General features: G+C 53.6%; 1 protein-coding gene across 3 annotated transcripts in view; it reads left to right on the forward strand.

Moving 5' to 3' along the window:
* SHF (Src homology 2 domain containing F) overlaps positions 1 to 21,822 on the forward strand; it is a 73,841-nt gene extending 52,019 nt beyond the window's left edge. For 2 of the 3 annotated variants that reach the window (XM_073363258.1, XM_073363256.1), the window contains 3 exons: positions 5,481 to 5,634; positions 7,111 to 7,230; positions 20,720 to 21,822. In XM_073363258.1, coding sequence (XP_073219359.1) covers positions 5,481 to 5,634; positions 7,111 to 7,230; positions 20,720 to 20,906 — 461 coding nt within the window. In that variant the 3' untranslated portion in view covers positions 20,907 to 21,822. Of the gene's footprint in view, positions 1 to 5,480; positions 5,635 to 7,045; positions 7,231 to 20,719 lie in introns of all 3 variants that reach the window. The other variant, XM_073363257.1, reaches the window with a different exon arrangement.
* The last annotated feature ends 2,085 nt before the right edge of the window (positions 21,823 to 23,907 follow it).

Below are 23,907 nucleotides of genomic sequence, written 5' to 3' on the forward strand. Positions count from 1 at the left end.
TCCCCCATTCTGTAGGCATGGCCTGCACTCATTGTTCTTTGATATATAACTTTCATTCAGCAATATTAATCATCCCATAGTTACCTGGCTCATCCTGCTTGCCATTTTTGAATATTGGAACATTAGCACTCTTCTAGTTTTCTGGAATTTCCTCAGTATTCCAAAATTTATTAAAAATTATCAGCTGGCCAGAGATCCCCTCAGCCAGATCTTTTGGAACTCTGGGGTTCAAGTGATCCAGACCTGCTAGTGTAATAATGTTTATCCCTAGTAGAATCGTAGCACTGGAAGGGACCTCAAGAGGTCTTCTAGTCCAGTCCCCGGCACTCAAGGCAGGACTATGTAGATATTCTCTAACATCCTCCTAGATTACTAATGGACTAGAAAGTATTTGGTGATTCTGCTTCTTTCCAAAGAGAGAGAGCAGCAATATTTGTGGAAAGCTTCTGCCTTTTCTGCATCATTATAAAGAATGTTCCCATCTCCAGCTAACAATGGGCCCATACCAATGCTAGGATTTCATTGTTGCTAGTATAGTTTAAAAACTTATTGTCCTTACCCCTGCCAGCCATGAATTTTTCCCTAATGCCCTTAGCTTCAATTACTAATTTTCTGCCATTGCTGATTTCTAATTGATATGGATTGCTGTCCATTTCCCCCCACTTACTTTGGATACTAACAGACCAATGAGGGAGCACAAAGAAACAGTGAGATTGTATTGGTCAGCACAATGGGCAGTGAGCTCAGCACACCATGGCCTGGCTGTTGTTTAGTTTTCTGTAGGCATACGGCAAAGGAGAGTTTTCAGGAGGGATTTGAAGGTGGATAATGAGGGAGCTTTGGGGGATGTTTATGGGGAGCTACTCTGTGACAGCCAGACTAGTGGGAGGCTGTGTCACCCCTGCCCTGCAACCTGGGGTGCCTTGCTGAAGTGGCTTCCACCTGGGCCACTCAAACAGCCTTTCAGCGTGCAAGCCACACCCTGAGTGCCTGTGTGTAACTGCAGCACAACACACCCCACCCCCAGTCCCAGATTTCCCCCCAGAAATATATGTCCTGTATTGCCCAGCCCTCTGCTAGACAGTATACATATTTCAAGTCTGTTATTCGTTTAAGGGAATAATATATCAGTTTATTATTTTAAATAGTGTTACCCACATACTTCAGTTTAAACACACTGGATTAGATAAAACAGTAACACAAGTTTGTTAACTACAAAGAGAGATTTTAAGTGAGAACAAGTCATGAGGCACAACAATCAGAAGTTGTACAAGAAAAATAAAGATAAAATGCTTCCTAGGCCCTAATTTAACAAACTATATTAAATTCAAGCAAAATTTCTCACCACATGCTTCCATCAAGGTTACCGACCAAACTCTTTAAGTCAGAAACCACCCGCCTCCAAGTCGAATGGCTGTTTCCTTTTGTCTTCTCAGGTGCAGAGAATGCAATGGGCAGGGAGTGGGAGGGGTCTCTTCGGATGTTTGCCCCATCTTTTAATAGATTCAGTCCCTCTCTTGAAAAAACATTTCCAGCTGGGCACTAGAAGACGGAGTCGGAAGGATGTTCCCTGTTGTTTCTTTTTCACCTGTTTTGAGCTTGCCTTGCTTTGCTTTCCCTTCCTGCTTGGTGACTCTGTTTAAATGCAAATTAAGGCAAACACACACTCCTCTGGCCAAGACAGGCCTGCGTGACCAGTTTGGTGCTGCGTGAGTTTTGAACATCACACTGGGGAATCTTAGAACATCACATACAATGTTGCCACACACATTTTATTGGAGTGATAGTTACCAGGAAATGAGTTTTCAAATGCTACCATGTGCAAAGATCATTGTATTGTTGTGAACACGGGGGTGCAATTCCATCACAAACTCCAAAGAAAGAGGGGCACCAAGAGGCTTGTGTGAAAATGTAACAAGTGGTGCGATGAAGCCTGGCATCATGGAAGCAGGAGCTGACATCTTGCTAGAGAATGAGACCTTTAGGTGGTGCAGGGCCTTGAAAGTGAAGACCAGTAGCTTATTTTTCATGCGATAGAGAAGGGGCAGCCCGTGGAGGGATGCAAAGATGGGTCAAACGACAGGCTGGGAAATGATCTTTGCGGGGGCATTTGGAATGGCTATGGGAAGGGCAAAGTTGCATGTGGGGGGGGAGTGAGTGAGGCCGCGGGGAGTGGGGGCTGAGCTGTGGCATTGAGTGTGGCTGGAGGGAGCTGTGGGGGGTGAGCACGGCTCGAGGGGCCTGTGTGGGGTGAGTGTGGCTGGAGGGGGCTGTGGAGAGGATGAGCCGTGGGGAGTGAGCACAGTTGGAGGGAGCTACGGGGGGTGTGTACGCAGCTGGAGGGGGCTGTGGGGGGGTAAGCATGGCTCATGGAGGCAGTGAGCTGTGGCATTGAGCGTGGCTGGAGGGGACTGTGGGGGGTGAGCACGGCTCAAGGGGGCTGTGTGGGCGAATATGGCTGGAGGGGGCTGTGGGGAGGATGAGCCATGGGGGCTGAGCACGGCTGGAGGGGGCTGTGGAATTGAACTGTTCTGGGGAAGCTGTCAAGACCAATACCCCACTCTGGCACTCCGAGTGCAGGAGGTGGGGGCCTGCAAGAATTCTAAAAATTAATACTGGCCACTCCAGGCTTGTATTAAACTCCCAAGGTTACAGCTTCTCTCTGACCTTGGATGGGTAGATGCTGCCACCACCCAAGTGCAAAGAAACCCTTTTAGAACCCAGGAAGGCGCACTTGGGAATTCCTTCCTGTGGGGTACCCTCAAGCCCTTTCACCCCCCTCCGGGGAAGAGCTGAGAAAGAAAACAAAGGAAATCAGCTGTTGCCATCAGCTAATTAAACAACATATGCATAAACCTGTTACGTAAATTTTATTTAAAACAAAAAGGAAAGAAAATACATTTGGAACTTAGACTTTTTGCTCGGTTTTAAAAAAACAATTACAAGGATTAAGCATCACGATAGCTCTCTTGAGGTCCAGCTTAAAGGTTACAAGCAAAACAGAAGCACCTGGGGTTAGCACAGAGGAGTCCACAAGCCATAAAGAAATAAAAGAGATATACCTATTTGCGTCTTCCTAGACATTTCCTGATCTACTTACATACCTGGGGTTTCAAATGAGTAGTTTCTAGGTATGATCTGGTGATTTCATACCTGGCCCACAGCTTTTTACAGCATCGCTCCAGCCCTGTCTCTGCTCTGTCCCCTCTCTCTGGAGAAAAACAGACAAAGGGGAAGTTTTTTCCCAATTTTTAAAAGTTCTAGCCTTCCCATTGGCTCTTTTGGTCAGGTGCCCACTCCCTTCCTTTTACCTATGGCCTTTTTTAACCCTTTACAGGTAAAGCAAGTAGAGAACAGCCACTAACAGGGATTTTATGGCTGGCTGGGTGTCCATAAAATGGAGCTACCCTCCCCCCCTCCATTTAGGGGGGTGATGGGGGGCTCAGTGTGTCCCAGTGTGTCCCAGGCAGGGAGCTAGTGAACATTTCAGGGGAGGGGGGCTGATGGCTCTGGCAGCTGCAGATCCCTACAGTGTTGTGCTATCGCCATGCCCTGCTCTGTGCTGTGGGGGCTGCGCCAGCCCTGGCCACAGGTCTGTTCTGCACACTGGCTTCGTCAGAGCCCGGCATGGGACACTCAGGGGTGTGAGGGCAAATTAGCTTCTGGTGCGGTGACCGCGCCTCAACCCTGTGTGGATGCTACAGCAAATTATGGCTGCCGACTGCTGGCAGAGAGCACCCCCCAGGGTTACTGTGCCCTGACTGCACATCACCAGGCAATGCCGCTCAACTTGCCTGAGTGTCCCATATAGACAAGCCCCATGGCAGACCTCTCTGTGGGGCCTGGTGGGCATTGCCATGGGGCTGCGTGGAGCTCAGCTGGGCGGGTGTCGCCGGGGCGCTGCGTGGAGCTCAGCTGGCCGTGGGGCTAGGCGGGTGTTGCTGTGGGGCTGCGTGGAGCTCAGCTGGCCGTGGAGCTAGGCGGGTGTTGCTGTGGGGCTGAGTGGAGCTCAGCTGGCTGTGGGCTAGGCGGGTGTTGCTGTGGGGCTGCGTGGAGCTCAGCTGGCCGTGGGCTAGGCGGGTGTTGCTGTGGGGCTGCGTGGAGCTCAGCTGGCGTGGGGCTGTGTGGAGCTCAGCTGGCCGTGGGGATGGGTGGGCGTCCCGGTGAGGCTGCATGGAGCTCAGCCAGGATGCACTGTTCTGGGTGTGACCGTGTTAAGAGGCTGGGAGGGCAGAGCGCTGCTCATGCGTAGCCCCTGGGGTTGTGGGCAGCACTGGGCAGGGAGATTCCGACGTTGGGACGCTGGTCCAGATCCTGGTTCTTGCTGTCTGTGCCCAGGGCCAGGGAGCCTGTGCTCTGAGGGGGGTGAGTTGCAGACTGCCCAGGTTGCCCTGTTGCCACTTGGGTGGGCCTTGCAATGGGCAGGAAACCTCCCTGAAGAGCACTGGAGAGTTTTAATGATTGTATTGGGACTATTTCCTGTGTTCCGCAGCCAGGCGCCCCAGTGAGGCCTCGTGGGACCCTGGGAAATATTGCCTCTGTGCCCCAATCCATCTGCCACACTCCCTCCCATGCCCCCTCTCCTGAGCCAGCCACACTCTTTCCGCCTTCTGAGCCCTGGTTTGAGCTCACCACCCAGCCCAGGCAGCGCGAGCACTGATCTCCCTGCTCAACAGCCTGCGTTCCCCTGCACCCCACGCTGCGCCTGCCCTCTGCCTGCTGGAGCCGGGCTGCGTGGAGCCGATGCCCCTCAGACTGCAGCCTCTCAGCAGCGATATTCCTTGGCACGCCGCACTGTGCCATGCTGCCCACGTGCTGACACGGCACCGCTCAGGCTGCGGGAGCTCACTCCCTCGCTCCAGTGCAAACTGCGATGTGGGCGCAGTGTGAAACCAGAGCAAGGGCACGCCTGGCCTGGCACGGGGGGCAGCTGCACTGCACCCCCTCAGTGGTGCGCTGTGCAGGGTCTGTGTCTCCCCTGTGCCTGCAGGGAGGCTGATAATGGCAGCAGGTCCCTCCACCCCAGACAAGGGGAGCAGATGTCCCGATTTTATAGGGACAGTCCCGATATTTGGGGCTTTGTCTTATATAGGTGCCTATTACCCCCCCACCCCCTGTCCCGATTTTTCACATTTGCTGTCTGGTCACCCTACCTCCACAGCACATCTCCATGGGAACTGGCATGCATGCGCCCCAAGGCCTGTGTGGGGTTCGTGCCCCCAGGCCCAGTGCAGCACTTGGTGTGTAGGGGACGCCCAGCAACGCTGTCCCCACTGGGGCCTGTGAGCCAGAACTGGCAGGCTGGCTCAGTGCCCCAGCTGTGGGGAAGCCGGGCAGGGTGGCGGGACGCAATGGGGGGGAAGCTGGGCAGGGCAGCGGGACGCAATGGGGGGGAAGCTGGGCAGGGCAGCAGGACGCGGGAGGGGAGCAGTACCCAGTGCCTGCCAGCTGCCCCTTGACACTGTGTCTGTCTCTCCCAGGCCATTGTGAGGGGCCAGGGCACGGCCACTCGTCGCCCAGCAGGGAGGAGAAGGCCCGAACTGCGAACAGACACGTGAGTGGGAACCCCAAGACAGAGCCCAGCCCGGCCCTCGGGGAGAGGATCAACCCCACCCTGCCTCTGGAGAGCCAGTGGTGAGTCCTGTACCGGTCAGGGACGCCACCAGCCCCCCAACCAGCCCTGCTCATCCTGCGGGCCTGGCCTGTGGGTACTGGCCAGGCCATTAATCCATCACACTGCCCCTAGCGCCCCAGGCCATGGGACCATGACTGAGCACAAGGGAACCATAACAGTGCCCTTCCACCATGCTCCATAACCTCCCCTGCCCCCTGTGTCCAGCCGCCCTGCCCTCCTTCCTTCCTGCCCCGCTTCCCCCGCCACCCTGCCATGCTCCCCACCACATCCTGCCGCCCTGCCTTGCTTCCCCCGCAGCATCCCAGCACCCTGCCCTGTTTTCCCCCCCTGCAGCCCACAACCCTGCTTTGCTCCCCCGCTGCATCCTGCCACCCTGCCCTGCTCCCCTGCTGCATCCCACACTCTGCCCTGCTTCCCCCCCTGCGTCCAGCTTACCTGCCCTGTTCCTCCCACCGCCCTGCCCTGCTCCCCCCCCCGTGTCCCGCTGCACTGCCCCACTCCACCCCACCACTCTGCCCTGCTCCTGCCCTGCCATGCTCCCCCCCACCGTCCTGCCCTGCTTCCTGCCCCATTCCCCCGGCCCTGCCCTATTCCCCCCCACTGCCCGACCGTGCTGGCACTCCTGCCGCCCTGCCCCACTCACCCCCTGCATCCTGCCGCCCTGCCCTGCTCCCCCGCCACGTCCAGCCACCCTGCCCTGCTTCTGTCCTGCTGCCCTGCCCTGCTCCCCCCACTCATCCCGCTGTCCTGCCCTGCTCCCCCCACCTTCCGCTGCCTTATCCCGCTTCCCACTGCCCTGCCCTGCTTCCCCTCTACGTCCCACTGCCCTGCCCTGCTCCCCCGGCTCATCCCACCGTCCTGCCCTGGTCCCCCCCACCTCCCGCTGCCTTACCCCACTTCCCACCGCCCTGCCCTGCTTCCCCCCTATGTCCCACTGCCCTGCTCTGCTTCCCCTCCAATGTCTTTCCATAGTCCCTTCACTTCCTTTCACGCCCAGCCCCACTCCATGTTCTTCTCTATTTCTGGGAACCCCAGCAGTCTCCTTCACCCCTCTTCACAGCCTGTCCCCTTCCATGCGTCCCTCCCTTCTGCCTCCCTCAGCCTGTTGTGAGTCTAGAGAATCCCGCTGCCAGCCACCCATCCATCCTTCCTGGAGCTCTGCAGCACTCTCCCTAGCCTTTCCCAGTCCGCTGCCCCCCCAGCTCTCCTCTCCTTTGCGCAGCTCACTACACGGGGCCTGGGCATCAGCATGCTTGAGAACCCACCAGGACACTCACTGACATGGCTGCTGCAAGTTCCACGCAGAGAACCACAGTGTTCTGCAGCAAATTGTTCCTGCTACTTGCTGTGGCTTTGGCTCGCCTGCCATCACTGCTGGCTGATGCCTCCTGCTCGCTCCTTTCTGGATAGACGTTGCCGCTTGATGCTCCATGCCCGGGCAGTGCCCCTGAGCCAGCCTCTGTCTCCCCTGACAGCTGGTACCATGGGGCAATCAGCCGGACGGACGCTGAGACCCTGCTGAGGCTGTGCAAGGAGGCCAGCTACCTGGTGCGCAACAGCGAGACCAGCAAGAACGACTTCTCTCTCTCCCTCAAGTGAGTGTGCTTGGCCAGGCCATCGGGCAGGGCCTTCCCCCACTGGAAGTGCTGGGGCAGGGCACGGGCGGGGGTGGGAGGCTGCAGGACCAGTGGCTGGCCAGGCTGCTGCTGTGTGTACCAGGCTGCATCCGTCCCCTGTGCGGGGAGGCAGCAGGCTGAGGGCTGCGGGAGGGGAGGGGAAGCGAGGCTGTTGTTTCCCTTTCCCGTGATGATGTCCTTGCCCTTTGCTGGCAGCTGTCCCCAGGGTGGCGCTGTCTCCCAAGTGGCTGGGTGTGTGGAGACACGTGAGAGCAGTGCTGTCAGCACGTGGCTCAGTGAGCTCCCAGGACAGTTGCTGCTTCATGCCTGCAGGATGGGCCTTTCTGCACAAATACCGCCAGCGGCACCTAGCGCCTCTGGCAAGCCAGCAGTCACACCTGCCTCTGCAATGATCACACACTCTCATCCCACCACCTAAACACTTGAGTAACACATAGGGGAAACTGAGGCACGCACACAGTATTCAAAGAAGACATTAAGAACATTCCCACTTTGTTACACACATGCACACCCCCCGGGATACTGCTTCCTAGGTTGGGAACGCTGCTGCTCTGGGGAGTGAAGGAAGCCCCAGAACAGATGGAGGTATGGGTGTAAAGAGTAGGGAGGGATCAGAGAATGACACACTCAGTAAAGCAGGAGGCACGAATGAATGAGCGTGTATTGTTGTTATTGACACGTAGTTCCACATGGAGACACGCACGGATACGCATGCACACACGCATAGACACATGGATGTGCACACACAGACAGCTTTTTTAACCATCCCTGGCATCCCTCCCCCGCCTTCCTCGGGCCTTTCAGTTATAATGGCCCCCTCCACCCACCCCGGCTTTAGCCATCCTGAGGGGCAGTGAGCTCAGCCCTGTGCTGGGTGGAGAGGGGGCCATGCCAGGTGGCTTTTAGAAAAACATCCAGTCGTGATTGAAAAGTTGTCAGTGATGGAGAATCCACCACACCCCTTGGTAAGTTGTTCCGATGATTAATTATTCTCACTGTTAAAAATGTACCCCTTATTTCCACTCTAATGACGTTGGGATCCGGGCAGGGCCTCCGACAAGACAGCCAGGGCTAAAACAGCTCTCTGGATCTGCCTGCTTAGGGGGCTTGCTGAGTTCCCTTGTGACTGGACCAATCACACGCAACACGCACTCCATGAATGGGGTGGAGAAAGTGCATGAGGAAGTGTTATTTACCCCTTCACATGACACACAAACCAGGGGTCACCCAGTAAAATTAATAGGCAGCAGGGTTAAAACAAAAAAAGGAAGTACTTCTTCACTCAGCGCACAGTCACCCTGTGGAACTCCTTGCTAGAGGATGTTGTGAAAGCCAAAACTATTACTGGTTTCAGAGTAGCAGCCGTGTTAGTCTGCATTTGCAAAAAGGAGGACTTGTGGCACCTTAGAGACTAATGCTCAAATAAATTTGTTAGTCTCTAAGGTGCCACAAGTCCTCCTTTTCTTTTTGCGAAAACTATTACTGAATTCAAAAAAGAACTCAGTAAGTTCACAGAGGCTAGGTCCATCAATGGCTATTAGCCTAGATGGTCAGGGATGCAAAACCATGTGCTGGGTGACTGCCGGATGCTGGGAATGGGCAACAGGGGATGGATCACTTGATAATTACCTGTTCTGTTCATTTCCTCTGGGGGACCTGGCATGGGGCACTGTCAGAAGACAGGGCACTGGGCTGGATGGACCATTGGTCTGACCCACTCTTATGACAGCTGGCTGTGGTATTTTAACAGCACGTCTCTGAAGTGCTCAGTTCCCTCCCTTGCATGCAGCCCAGGGCAGAGTGGCCAGCACATGGTCTGTTGCACCCCTTGGCCTCACGGGGGACTGAAGGGGGTGCTTCCAGAAGTAACTCACTGCCGTCAGTGTTTGGGCTTCCTATTTCCACGCCAGCATCCCTGCCTGTGGGCTGGCTTTGCTGCTTGGATCAGGGTCTCTGGTGCCACCAGTCATGATGGAGTCTGGGCAGGGTAATCTGAAGCACAGTACTGGCTCCCTTGGGGAGGGCTCCCTGCCCAGCCTCGCTCCCCATCTCTACAGCAGGTGCTTTCGCAACAGTGTTTTCCCCAGGAATTGAGATTAGGGGGGTGTTCAAATTTACAGCGGGGCGTGGGGGTCAGGGCCGATGAGGGGTGAGACTGTGAGGGTGAAGGTGGGCTGTATGGGACCATAGTAAAAACTGAAAAATGTTTCATGACCATTTTATTTGATTTTAAAATCATCACACGAATTAAAGTTGGCTACTCAAGCCTTCTATGAAGCACTACATCTACATCCTTCTTGGTTTCTTGTTATAATTTTGCACAACTCTGTTAATGAACTTCTTGAATGCAATGCATTCATCTTTGGTGGCTTCTTGTATGTCCAGTACTTCCATTCCTTCAATTGATATGCTCATTAGTTCATTCACATGATCAGGCAGAAGGTGACTTCTTTCAAAATGCAAAATTCTATTCAATGATGAAAAAGAATGCTCAGCTGTAGCTGTTGTGACTGGGAGTAGCAAGAGATGAATTCCTACTTCTTTCAGCCCAGGAAACATAAACACAAAGATCCATTCAAGCCACTAGTGATGATAAAAAAGAAGTTGAAGTCAAATCTTCATTCATTCATTTGTTGTAGGATATTCCACTCTGTGTTCAAATTCTCTATTCTGTCCTGATCCCATGGCAGCCTCATTGCTGGTAGTGCCTCACTCCACTCAACTGTTGCTGTTTTATAGGACAGGGATCTGTAAAAGCTACATAGAGATTGAGTAGAATCTAGAAGTCGCTGTTGTAGGTTTTTAAGACTCAAGTGTGTACTTTTTCAGTTGTCTTAACTAACACTTCTTGTCCACTTCACGTAAGGATTCAGTATAAATGCCTTCATTAGTCAACTTCTGGACTCAAATCTTTGCGTCTTCCAGTACTTTTTCAATGGATAGCTCTCTGATTGATCCAAATGTAGCTTCTATTTCTGGACAAAGATCTACTACTGTTGTAGCAGATACCTGGATGGCATTGTTTAATGACCCAAGTGGTTTCAACAGTAGACTTACAAGAGAGAGAATGGCAATAGTCTTCTCTGAACATAGTAGCAAAAGTAATCCACCAGCCTCACTACTTAGATCCATCCCATCTTGGTAGATACTTTCCAAAGCCAGTAATAACGGCTGGAGTAATTTTAAGACAACAGCCAAGGATCACTCATGAGAAAGCTAGAGGGTTTTCCCAGGTTGGACTAATTTGAACTTCAGTCCCAGTGTATCTTCTATATTTTCCAAGATATTCAGTCTTTTTGGACTCTTGCTGAAAAAAGAATATAATGAAGACATTAAATGTATAGCTTTTTAATGTCTTTTGAAGAGTCTGCAGCTCGTACTAGCGCTAGTTGGAGTAGATGGCCTCTGCAGTGTGTATAGGAGAGATTAGGGTTACGCTTTTCGCTGAGTAAAGACTGCTCCACCATGTCTTCCAGAGAAGTTTGCAGCTCCATCAAATGCACAAGCAGCCCTCTGTTTGGGGTCCCATTGACATGCATTTAACTCTTCTAAGATGTGGGTTGTCACAGATGCAGCCAATCTGTCTTCTATAACTTGACCATCTAGAAATGCATCCACTGGCCTACCACTGACATCAAGATAACGTACACAATGACTTAATACTTGATGCCCATTTGCATTGGTGCATTCATCAGCGATGTATGCACATTTTTTGAATGTGGTGGGAGAGTTCTTCACTTTTTCAACTGTCGAGACTTTCACTGTTGCACTACATGTGTCTAGCCAGTCAGTTGAGTTTCTTGCAGAAAGCTAGTGAGCATTTGCTGGTCTTGTTCGGAACCAGTGTTCAACTTCAGGATGAACAAGTGACAATGGACTTAACATTGGCCTCCAGTTTGTAGTGTGTGGTATCTCTTGCTTAAACAGAAAGTACGATGCCACGGCCATGTTTGTTCACATGAACTGTGTTGTGTCTCCAACATTCTCAACAGCCTCATTAACACTCACCGGTGTTGTCCTTGGTCAGTGGAGACTCAGAGGTCAGAGGTGCTTTCGCATGAGTTCATCTCCCAGGTGGGGGGCAAGAAAGCACCTTGCTCGTTCCTCCAGCTGTTCACTGTTCGCTCTGGCCACTGTTGTTCGTTGTGCTGCCGTTCACTCCATTGATCTGTTGCCAATGGCCCTGCAACGTCACCTTCTGCTGCCACCTGCCACTGTGACCTCTGCGAGTTGGTCTCTTGAGGTTCCAGCAGCTCTCAGTGATTTCAGCTGAGCTCTCAGTGGGGGAACCTCGCTGCTTGTGCAGACTGGGCCATCTCTGCCACAGAAACACTGTCCCACAGCAGGTCATGATCAGTGATTTCAGCTGTAGTGGTCACTTAACAGAACAAAGACTATCTATGGATCCTAATCAGCTCTGTCTTTAAACAGTGGAGAGGGGCAGGTTTAATAGTACTTGTGACTCAGGCAGACCATCAAGCAAAACACCTGTCCCCACCCTCTCTCTCTCTCTCGATGCCCTCCATCAGCACAGGCTAAGTACAGTTCTGCTGTCCTTTACTCGTACAATAAGAATAACAACATTTCGTTACCCTCCCCCCACCCCCACCCCGCATTCAAGTGATTTGTAACCCAACCCCAGCCAAAATCTATCACTTGGGCAACACAGCTCTGTTTGCTGGATACCTAGGTAGATTAGGTGTGAATGTAAATACAATCTGGTCCTGAAGCCTTTTCCCCCCCAACCCCCAGCTCATCACTAACTGTCAGGGAGAGCTCATTTAGACTTTGCTTACAAATCATAATTTGAAATTATTAGGTTGGCCAACATCACCGAAATGAATGCACTGACATTGTCATAAACTGCTGTACAAGGAAGCTAATCGATGTTCATACTTTTCAAATCTATTACACTTTTTCAGATACATGTATTTTATCATACACTGTATATGCTTTTAAAGTGTGTATTAATGTTTCAATTTCAATTCAGATTTCCAAACAATCACTAAATTGGCAACACTGCATGTAACTAGTTCACAAAACTGAGGGGGGGGAATTCAGGAGGGGTAAACACCCCCATAGGGGGGTGTAGGGAAATTCCTGTTTCGCAACCTCGTGGCACCGTGCAAAGTAGCTCTGGCTCCACGACCTGCCTCCCCGACCCATGGCTGCTGTGCCTCATGTCAGGGAAAGCAGTGGGACTGAGAGTTCTGCCGGGTGGACAGCAGAGAGAGCAGAGCAGCACTGGACCGGTCTACCAAAGAGCAAACAAACAGGAGACATTGGAATTGCTCATTTATGAGCATAACTTTGAGTTTAGTTGGTATTACTGAGACCGGGTGGGATGAGTCACACAATTGGAATGTTAAAAATCAACAGTTATAACCTATACAAGACGAATCAAGTGGGCAAAAGGGGAGGGGAAGGGACACTCTGTCAAAAATGGTATTATCTGTTTCCGAGTCACTGATGACTTGGAAGAAAATTATCTTAAATGCGTATGGATCAATGTCCTAACAGATAAAGCACAAGATGCGATGTTAGTTGGTGTCTGCTACAGACCACCAAATCACACTAGAGAACAAGAGGACCAGCTCCTTATGTACTTATCTACAATGTGTAGGAATAGCACTTGCTGATCATGGGGGACTTCAGTTTGAGTGACAAATACTGGAGGTTTCATGGTCCCAGTACTAAAACATCCTTGGAATGTCTAAACATTATAGATGATAATTTCTTAACTCAGAAATTATTAAAGCCAACAGGGGGGAATTCTGTATTAAACCTCATCTTGACAATTCAAGACAAACTGATCACAGAACTGAGACTTAATGGTAGCTTAGGTGTAAATGACCGTGACTTGATCACGTTTATAATGATAAGCCAAATAAAGTCCAGACAAGTGATATATATATTTGGTGCTTTAATAGGGTCAGTTTCACAGAGCTGAAAACAATTATGAGCTGAATCAGCTGGGAGGAAGAATTTAGTCAGAAAAATATGACTGATAATTGAGAATCATTTAAAAACACCTGACTAGATGCTCCAAAAGCCACAATCTCACAACTGAGGACAGAAGGCTGAACTGGTTTAAAAAATAACCCAGTTTAGAGGGAAAGTGAAGGCAGCTGTAAAAAATTAAAAATATTTTACAACTGCCTATATAAAAAAAAACAAATGGAAGAAAGGAGTAGTTGATAGTAATGAATATAAATCAGAAGTTAGGAATTATAGAAAATTGATAAGGGAAGCCAAGAGACGCAAGGAAAAATCTATGGCCAGAAGAGTTAAGGACAATAAGAAAGAGGTTGTTTTAAAACAATATTCGGAACAAAAAGAATCCTGACAATTTTCAGAGTAACAGCCGTGTTAGTCTGTATTCGCAAAAAGAAAAGGAGTACTTGTGGAACCTTAGAGACTAACCAATTTATTTGAGCATGAGCTTTCGTGAGGTACAGCTCACTTCATCACATGCATACTGTGGAAACTGCAGAAGACATTATATACACAGAGACCATGAAACAATACCTCCTCCCACCCCACTCTCCTGCTTGTAATAGCCTGACAATGATATTAGTCCATGACTAGGTGGAAATGGTAGAATTATCAATAATAATGCAGAAAAGGCTGAGGTGTTCAATAAATATTTCTGTTCTGTATCTGGGGAAAAAACATGATATAGTCTCATAATGTGGTGGTGAGAACACTCTTTCCATTCCACTAGTATCTCTGGAGAATGTTAAACAGCAGCTACTAAAGTAAGACATTTTTAAATCAGCAGGTCCAGATACTGTGTATCCAAGAGTTTGAAAAGAGCTGATTCAGGAGGTTGCTGGATGTTTAATGTTGATTTGCAATAAATCTTGGAGCATAGGGCAGTAAGCTGATGTTGTGCCAATTATTAAAAAGGGTAAACAGGATGACCCAGGTAATTACAGGTCTGAGAGTCTGAATTGATCCTGGAGAAGATAATGATGTGACTGATACGGGACTTGATTAATAATGAACTAAAGAAGGGTAATGTAATTAATGCAAATCAATATGGGTTTATGGAAAATAGATCCTGTCAAATTAACTTGATGTCTCTTTTTGATGAGATTACAAGTTTGGTTGATAAAGATATTAAAGTTGACATAATATATTTAGATTTCTGTGGGACGTATGACTTGTGGCTGCATAACATTTTGATTTAAAATCTAGAATGATATAAAATTAACAGGACACATTAAATGGATTAAAAACTGGCTAACTGATAGATCTCAAAATGTAACTGTAAACGGGAAATTATCGAGCAGATGTGTTTCCAGTGGGGTCCTACAGGGATCAGTTCTTGGCCCTATGCTGTTTAACATAGTTATCAATGACCTGGAAGAACACACAAAATCCTCACTGATAAAGTTTGCAGATGGGACAAAAATTGGGGGAGTGGTAAATAATGAAGAGGACAGGTCACTGATACAGAGCGATCTACATTGCTTGTTAAACCAGGTATCAACAAATGATGTGTTTTAATACAGCTAAATGTAAAAGGATTCATCTAGGAACAAAGAATGCAGGCCATCCTTACAGGGTGGAGGATTCTATTCTGGGAAGCAGTGACTCTGAAAAAGATCTGGGGGTGTGGTGGATAATCAGCAGGACATGAGCTCCCAGTGCGGCGCTGTGGCCAAAAGATCCGATGCAATCCTGGGATGTGCAAAACTGGGAATCTTGAGTAAGAGTTGAGAAGCTATTTTACCTCTGTATTTGGCACTGGTGTGACCACTGATGGCATCCTGCGTGCATTCTGATGCCCACAATTCAAGAAGGATGTTGATAAATTGAAGAAGGGTTCAGAGAAGAAACATGAGAATAATTAAAGGATTAGAAAACCTGCCTTCTGTAGATACAAGGATCTTAATCTCTTTAGTTTAACAAAGAGAAGATTAAGGGGTGGCTTGATTACAGTCTATAACTACTTACATGGAAAACAAATATTTAATAATGGTAGTCCGATCTAGCAGAGAAAGATCTAACACCATCCAATGGCTGGAAGTTGGCTAGACAAATTCAGACTGGAAATAAGGCGTAAATTTTTAACAGTGAGAGTCATTAACCACTGGAACAACTTACTGAGGGTTGTGGTGGATTCTCCATCATGGGCAATTTTTCAAACAAGACTGGCTGTTCTCAAAGCTCTGCTCTAGGAATTATTTTGGGACTGGTCTCTGGCCTGTGTTGTACAGGTCAGACTAGATGATCACAATGGTTCCTTTTAGCCTTAGATCTATGACTGTACTCGTAGGGCAGGTGGGGCCAGTGTGGTGATGGGAGCATGACAGAGCTAGGGGGCCTCGTGTGAGGCGAGGGACTCCGCATGCAGTGTCTATTGGGCCCCATGCACTGTGCCATTGGCAATACGCTGCAGGGCTAGTGCTGCCAGCTCCTGCAAGATTGCCTGCTTCTCATACTGCCTCAGTGCCCCAAGTCAGGGGAAACTCCCAGCTCCTGCTGAATGAGGGATACGGGCTGGGCCATCCCTAGACATTTTAGTGCCCTACGCAGCACCAGGGAGGGGGCTGGCCCCAGGCCTCCGCAGGGGAGAAGGGGGCTGCACCCTAGGTCTGTGAGGGGCAGGAGCAGGCTTGGGGGGCAGGGGGGAAACCACCCCCCAGCACGAGCCGGCAGAGCAGAGCGGGATGGTGCCGGGTCACTCCACTTCCTGCTGCCCGGTGATTGCAGGGCGGGCCCGACCCCACGCTCATGAGGCGGTGGGAAGTGGAGTGACCCGGCCGCAGCCCACTCTGCTCCCCTGGCTCCCAGCCTTGGGACTTGGGAGGCAGGGGGGAACCACCCCCTCCCCCCCCCGACTCACCGGCTGCGACTGGGAGCCAGCGGAGCGGAGCATGCTGGAGCTGGGTTGCACTCCACTTCAGTGAGTGCAGGACGTGCCCAACCCCTGCTGCAGGCCCCCGGGATGTAGCTTAGGGGAAGGGGTGGAGCGGGGCAGGGCTGGGGCAGAGCAGGGATGGGAAGAGGCGGGGCGGGGGCAGAGCAGGGGCAGGGGCAGCTTTCCTGGCCTGCTCAGCCAGCTGGGTGATGGCGCTGGCTGCTGGAGCAGTACACAGCTGCATAGGGCACCAGGAAATTTGGGGCCATTTGGTGCCCTATGCAGCTGCGTAGTTTGTGGATGGGTAAGGAAGGCCCTAGATACGGGGTCTGAGTGTGAGCAAATGGCACCGAGCACAGGCAGCCCCGAAAGACCCGCCAATTGTGGCCTCCTGAGCCTGAAGCCAATCAAAGGGTGCGGGGGCTACCTCCGATATTTGCATGGGGCAGCGCAGCTCCCCAGGCACTCACCCCGCTGCTCCTCCAGGCCCGGCGTGGTCCTGCGAGCGGGGAGTGAATTGGGGTGGGAGCGGAGCTGGTTAGCGTCAGGAAGGCTGCAGGCCTGCCCAGCCCCATCCAATGCTGGGGGATGGTGACATAATGCAGGCTGGGGAGCAGAATAAAGCCACCCTGCCAAGCTGCATCGTTCTGTTCTGGCTGTTGCGGGGCAGGCAGGGGAAGGAGCTCCCCAGAGGGGTTGAACTCCAGGTCACTCCCTCCCTGCTCGGCTGCTTGGAGCATCAGAGCTGGCCACAGTGTGCCCACATACCAGGAGGACTCTGGTGTCGTTCTGATCTGCTTGCTTTGGTGAGTCAGCATGATTGGCAGCAGCAGGGCTGTGGCATGCCCTAGAGAAGGGCCCAGATCTGCTCCAAGAATGGATTTGGGGCAGGCCCTGTGGCCTGTATTGGGCAGGGCTCGGATAAGGTGGTCACAATGGTGCTTGCTGGCCTTGGAATTGCTGAGTCTGAGCCACCTGGGGCCCCCTCTAGTTCCTCCCAGCAGGCCTCGTTCGGGATCTCTGCCTGAATGCCCATGTCATCCGGTCAACACAGGCCCGTCGCTGCAGGGCTGGGTGCCTCTTCCTCTAGCTCGGTGCCCTGAGTATCAGAAGCAGTCTCCAGTGTGTGCCCTGGATGTGTTACCCTTCAACATCTGGCTGTGGCTCCCTGCCTGCCCAGTGAAATCCCTTTCCTCCTGCCTGGAGTGCCTATGGCTGTATAGAGACCCCGGTGCTCAGCGCTGTCCAGGATCAAGGCCATGGACTCTGGCCACCTGCTTTCCAGGTGCACCACTCCTCTCCTCTGGCCTGACTCTTGCCTGGAGCCCCGGGGCATTCGGTGCTTGGATTTCCTTCTCCCCTCTGGCTCTGGGGTCAGTGGCAGGCTAGCTGAGCGGGCCCCTACCTGGGCAGTGAGTCTCTGCAGAGCCTGGCTAGGGACAGCGGGGCTGGTGAGGGTCTTCTGGCAGTGGGAGAGATGGGAAGTTGCTCTTGTGACCAATTAAATGGTCTCTAGTCCTGACCCCGGGGCATTCCTCCATGTGCCCCCATGCAAGGGATCACCAGGAATGCTCCCCCTGCTCAGCAGCCAGTGCCTGAGCCCTGCTCTTTGCTCCCTTTGTCAGTCCCCACGGAGGTATCTGGTAGTCATTGCGTGGGATGGCTGCCTGCAGGGCTAATCCATTGCCTTCCATTCCCCTCTCTCCTCCATCAGGAATTAAGCAAGCAGTTTGTATGAGCCATTTGGAATAAACCTTGTGGTTAGCAGGAGCCCATATTCTATCTCTCTCTCTCTCTCTCTCTCTCTCTCTCACACACACACACTCTCTCTCTCTCTCTCTCTCTCTCTCTCCCACCCCCACCCCGTGCCAGAGGTAGGCATTGGTGCTGCCTGCCCATGTCCTGGGGACCCTCTGTGCCACGTTTGCCAGCAGGGATCCAGGCATGAGCGGACGGTGGTTGGGGTAATGTCTTTGCTGAGCCAGGCATTCTGGGCTGGATGCAGGGCTCGCTGGGGACAGTCTCTGGTTGGTCACAATGGTCGCTTCTGGCCTTAACATCTAGGAATCGGTTCCAGCTGCCGTAGGTGTTAGTAGGAGTGTCTCCCACACACCCGGGCTGGAGTTGGGCTGCTGTAATGGGAACCATTTCACCTCTACAAGTGGGTTTTATTGTCTGCCTCTGGGAGCCTCCCAAGGAAGAGGAAGGTCCATTCTGGAGGGAGGGTGGGCGGCCAAGAGCCTGCCCTTTGCCACCATGTGACCTGGCACAAGTCACTATTCTGCTCCGGGGTCAGTTTCCTGGTCAGGGTGGATCCTGGCTGCGAGGAGCTATTAGGGCAGGGATTGCTGCTGCCGGCTCCTGGAGGGAGCACCAGCGATTCTGCAGTTATGGCTGTGCTTTGGGCTCTGTCGTGGGTAAAATTCCCATACTCGCCTTTCAGGCTGATGTTGTCCAGGCTCGGCTCCGAGCAGCATTGGTTGGAAGCTGCAGCTGTTCTGACCTGCAGGAGAGTGGCAAAATACCCCTTTGCAAACCGAGCATCCCCTGCTGGCGGGCAGGGGCTGGGACTTAGCACCTTCCACCACACTGCTGGGCTGCTGCTGGGCATGCTCAGTGTGTTCACACGAGGCTCTTGCTGCTACACTCCCACTACCCTGCCCTGCCGCAGCACCAGTGGTTTGCAGGAGAGTGGCTTGCCAGGTGCATGGGGTTGAGTTTCCCAGTGATGCCCAGACACCTCCCATGGTGCTTTGCATGGTCTAAGAGCCTGGCTAGGAAGAGTGGCTCTGCTCTGCCCTGCAGCATGGGTGAGTCCCCAGGTGGCAGGCTCTGCTTCCCCACCTCCCTCCTCACAACCCCTGCCCACAAAGGACTGCGGCAGTCCCCAGCTGGCACGCAGTCCCTCGGGGCCATGCCTAGCTGGCACAGCTCAGAGCAGCCCCCAGGCTGACTGGGGCTGGGCAGAGAGCAGCTAGCATCAGCTGAAGGCACTGCGAATGTGGACAGGCAATCAGTGCCTGGAGCACTGTAATGATCCACAAGCGGGCAGAGTAGAGGCTGGGCATTAGTGTTTCCTGCAGGACTGGTGCAGCCCCAGCTGGCCCAGCACATGGTACAGAGCTGGGCTTCACCTCAGGCCCTTCCTGCCTCCCCTCGCTGGGAGCTGCCTGCCTCAGCTCAGTCTCTGCAGCAGCACAGCCCCCACCCCAGAATGGCTCAGCTCCTGAGCTCGCAAATGGATTTGAAACCCATTCCACTAATGCAGCCATCAATCCATCGCGGGCACGGCCTCCGCTTGAGTCGCAGCTGCTGCACGGCAGCGGCAGGGGGGAGGGGACTGGCCGCAGCGCAGAGCTGGAGATGGCTCAGCCTAGCTGCCGAGGCTGCTCGTAAGCTATCAATATTTTGTGGTAATGTGCATTCCAGATGCTGCAGACAGGCTGTGGCGCTCCTCGGAGACACAAATTAATAGCAACAGGGCCATTAGCCCGTCACTTGGAATCAGCGGCTGTGGCATTATCTTCCCATGCGGCTCAGCCGGCGCTGGGCCTCGCTGCTCCTGAGGGAGGCTGATGGGATTTTGCACAGGCCTAGGCAGGAAGCGGAGTCGGGACGGGACCTGCTTTCTGGGTCAGGCTGAGGCCCAAAGAGAAGAAGCTGCTGCCCTGGAATGGGCAAGGTGTTCCTGGCATGCGGGTCTGAGGCTGGCAGTGACAGACTGCGCGCTCCCCACTCCTACCGGGCGGGTCGTGGGCAGCAGGTGAACGAGCTCGCAGAGAGCTCCCTGAATGCTAAGAGAGCGTGTGCCCGTCAGCGAGCTGTCCCACAGCAAGTCAGGACCCAGTGGTTCTGCCGCTGGGCCATACAACTGCCCGTGGGTCTGCGGAGCCCTTCTCACAACAGGGAGTGGTGTCTGGCCAGTGCCCAGGGCCTGGTCCTCAGTGGGGCCTCTGAGAGCTACTGTAATCCAATCACCAACGGGGGGGGGGGGGGAGCAGAGGGTTGTGGGAAGGTGCCAGGAGATCTTAGATTTCCTCCCCCCCCCCCCGCCCCGGGGATCCAGACAAGGGGATTTGCCGCTTTCCAAAGAGCTGCTAGCCCTGTGTTCCTGGCAAAGCCCTGCTCCCCAGCACCTGCTGGGGCTGCCTGGCCGCCAGGCTGTGCAGATTGTGCCTGAACCCAAAAGTCCTGTTTAGTGCCTTTGGCGCACTAAGGCACCCTTCGCTCAGACAGCTGCTCAGCAGGCCTGGCACGAATGAGGAGTGGCCCTTACTTGAACCCAGGACCCTGCTGCAGGGGGCCAGCAGGCAGGAGCTCCCGATAACTGGGATGTTTGTTTTCTGCATTAGTTTAGTGCTGCGTGGGGGCTGCAGGTGTAGCAGCCGGCCAGGGCTGAAGCAGCCTGGTGTGTGGAGCTCGGCACCCCCTTGCACTACGGTCCCATGCTGGAGGGCAGGGCCAGCTGGCTGGTGGCACTAGTGAGCTGTGTGGAGGGCATGCTGCGCCGGCGCTGGGCAGAGCAGGGGGGTGGCACTGCACCCCTCTAATCCTGGCTTTGTCTCTTTCTCCTGACAGGAGCAGCCAGGGTTTCATGCACATGAAACTCTCCCGCACCCAAGAGAACAAATACGTGCTGGGCCAGAACAGCCCCCTGTTTGACAGCGTGCCCAAGATCATCCACCACTACACCAGCCACAAGTTGCCCATCAAGGGGGCTGAGCACATGTCCCTGCTCTACCCAGTGGCTATCCGAACCCTATAGCCTGCTGCGCAGCAGGGAGGTGTCCATGGAGCACCCAGCCTGGGCCTGGCATGTGCGCAGCTCTCCCAGGGAGGCCCACCATCAGTCCTGGCTGGGGCAGAGCCAGGGAAGGGCTCCGGACAGCTGGCCAAAGTACAGACTCACTGGTACAGCTGGCTCTGGGCCCGGCGCTGGGAGTGGCCGGACCACTAGCTGCACTCTGGCTTCTTGCCAACACAGTAGGACGCTTCCCAAACCCTAGGGGATGCGCCCCTTCTCTGGGACCAGCTTGTGTACATACCCCCATGGAAAGACCCAGGTCCGACTACCACTGTGTCCACCGCCTCCTCGCTGGTCTCCTGCCTGCAGGCCTGGCCCAGCTGGCTCCCATGGTTCCCGTTGCCAGGGCTGGGAAAAGAACAGGGGCCTGGTGGAGTCCCAGGGACCAAGGGGGGAATTGGGAGATAATTTATTGCTAAGGCAGGTAAGTGGCCCCTTTCCAGAAGTGCCGAGACCCCTGGCAGTGCTGGCCTGCCCATAGGCAGTGTGAAGAAACTGAGGGGATGTGCCCATTGTGTATGCCTACACACACCCACACCCCGATATCACAGAAAATTCCTAACACATTTTTCCACAGCAGGAATAAGACCAGGGGCGGGGGGTGCTAGGCCTGCTCCTGACCTGACCCCGGCCCCCATTGCATTAGAGGGGGCAGTGAAAACCGGATTGAGCCTGCTGGGCTGCTGCTGTGAGACTGTTTCACCATGGAAGAGGTTGTTGGAAGAGGACCACGCCGCGGGACAGGCCAGGTGGCTAATTGGCACAGCTCACTGCAGAGCTGGGTCCATGGGCCCAGGACAATCCGCTACCCTCCTTGGCCAAATGTACACACTGAGTGTGCCGTACCAGCACCCAATAAAGTCATGCAAAGCTGTCAGCCACCCTCCCTGTGAGACGCGGTGCTCGCATGCACCTATGCAGCTACAGCTCATGGGGTCTCAAATGATGGGGCTTCCCGGGGAGCTGGGCTGGGAGGGGACACCTGTGAGAAGGTTGCTACCCCTCCCCCTGACATTGCGTGGCCGTCTGTTCCCCCAGTTTGGGGCTGGGGGGGATTTATTCCTGCAGCATCACCTGGCCAAGAGGGAGGCTGCCAGCCCTTCCCTTTGGAGGGTGGAAAGGCCTGGGTCACCGTCAGTGCACACTCGGCCCCGTAGTGTTGAGGGTCCTCCTCCCCAGGACCGATGGCCAAGCTCCTCCAGCTGTTCCCGTTGTGAGGATGGAGAGGAGCCAACAGGCTGTTGGCTAGGAGACCCAACTCTGGACAGGAGGCAGCCTGGACACCTTGCAGCCTGTCAGTGGGATTGAGCAGGAGCTAACTCCAACCTTGGGCCGAGCCAGACTCCAGCCAGGTCCATGCTGAGGAGCAACCCCCAAGCATGGGGCAGAACTGCAGGTATGTGCATCTGGTGCAGGATTTGCCCTGGGTGTGTGCCCAGCCTGGCCTGGGGAGACAGGGCCCAAGCTGCTGGCTGCTGTGGAAGCACCTGACCACATCAGCCTGACCTCTACAGACAGCCCCCAGTGAGTTCTCAGGGCTGGAGGTTGGGGGGCTGAGCCCAAGCTTTGCAACAACTGAGACCTCCTTGCATCTGCTGGCTCAAGGGTCCCACTCCCCATCCCTTGCAGCACTGCACCTCCAGACACCCCTCAAGATGGGCTTCCCACCCCATGTCCAGCCAGGGTCAAGATGGCACAAATGGGGGTGCACTGGGAGGCTAGGGACAGTTGGGGGTGAACTCAGAAGGGAACCCACTCAGTCTCTGGGTCTGGGAGATGCAAGGGGGTTTCTGGCCTGTCTCCTGGGCCGGGCATTCCTGGGCTGGCAGATCCCAGGGCTGGATACATCAGGGGTCTCCTGGCTGTTGCACTGCTGCCAGTCTCCTCGCCACTGCAAGCTTGACTCTGCATGCAAAGTCACGGGCAGTGCAGGGGTCCAGGAGGGGCTGTCTGGTACTGACCCCTGCCCTGCCAGAGCCCTGTGCTGGGTCAGGGGGTTCTCTGCCCACCCCACCCCCATCCTGCAGCCACCCCCCACAGGGCAACGAGTTAGCCCTCACAGTGCTCTCCAGGCTCTTCCTCACCGCCCCGCTCAGCTAGTGCTCCCTGCGTAGGAAGCTGATGAACGGCAATGAAACTGTCTGGCTGATGGACCATGCTCCGATAGCTACACAGTCAAGATGGGCAGCTTGCTCATCACTGGTACAGCAAGCAGTAAAGCCGATGATTGTTTCTGAACACAAGCATTCATCTAACTGCTGTGCAAGGACCGGACAGAGACCGTGTGGCCAGGGGCACACCCACATCCACTACTATGAGCCCACCGGGACAGCTGGTCCATCATCACCAGGCCTGCCACAGGGCCTGCATCCTTCTTCACTTACTGTCCAGGAGCAACTAAAGTTTGTGGGACGGAGCATGCACGACTGCCTGCTGAAGCAGCTGACTCCAAACATTGTAGCCCATGTTACCTGGAATAAAAGCCAGCTGAGAGATCCCCAAACGTGGCCAATGGGGAATCGTCAGCCGGGATGTTTCTGGTGGTGCCTCCCAGGGATGTGTTCTCAGCCCAGTGCTATTCAATATCTTCATCGATGGTCTGGAAGGAAACACCAACTCATTGCTGGCAAAGGGCGCAGCTGATGCCGAGGTGATAAATAACAGCAACAGCTGGCCAGTTCTACTGAGCCCAGCAAGCGGGACGCAAATGTGTCTCAATAGGGCCAAATGCCAGGTCATCCATCTAGGAACACCAGCCATCCCTGCAGAATGGGGGCCTGTAGCCCAGTCACGAGGGACAATGGAAAAGAGCCATTGTTGCAAACAGCTGAACATGAGCTCCCACTGCCGGGAAAGCTGGCTGCACTAACAAGGGAATGCTGAACACCAGCAGGGAGCTGGTGTGGCCTCCAACCAAGGGGTTAGGGAGACCAGTATTGGGGCGGGCTGCTTGGAAAATAAG

This window comes from Lepidochelys kempii, chromosome 10 (genome assembly GCF_965140265.1).
Source record: "Lepidochelys kempii isolate rLepKem1 chromosome 10, rLepKem1.hap2, whole genome shotgun sequence".
NCBI classification, from domain to species: Eukaryota; Metazoa; Chordata; order Testudines; family Cheloniidae; genus Lepidochelys; species Lepidochelys kempii.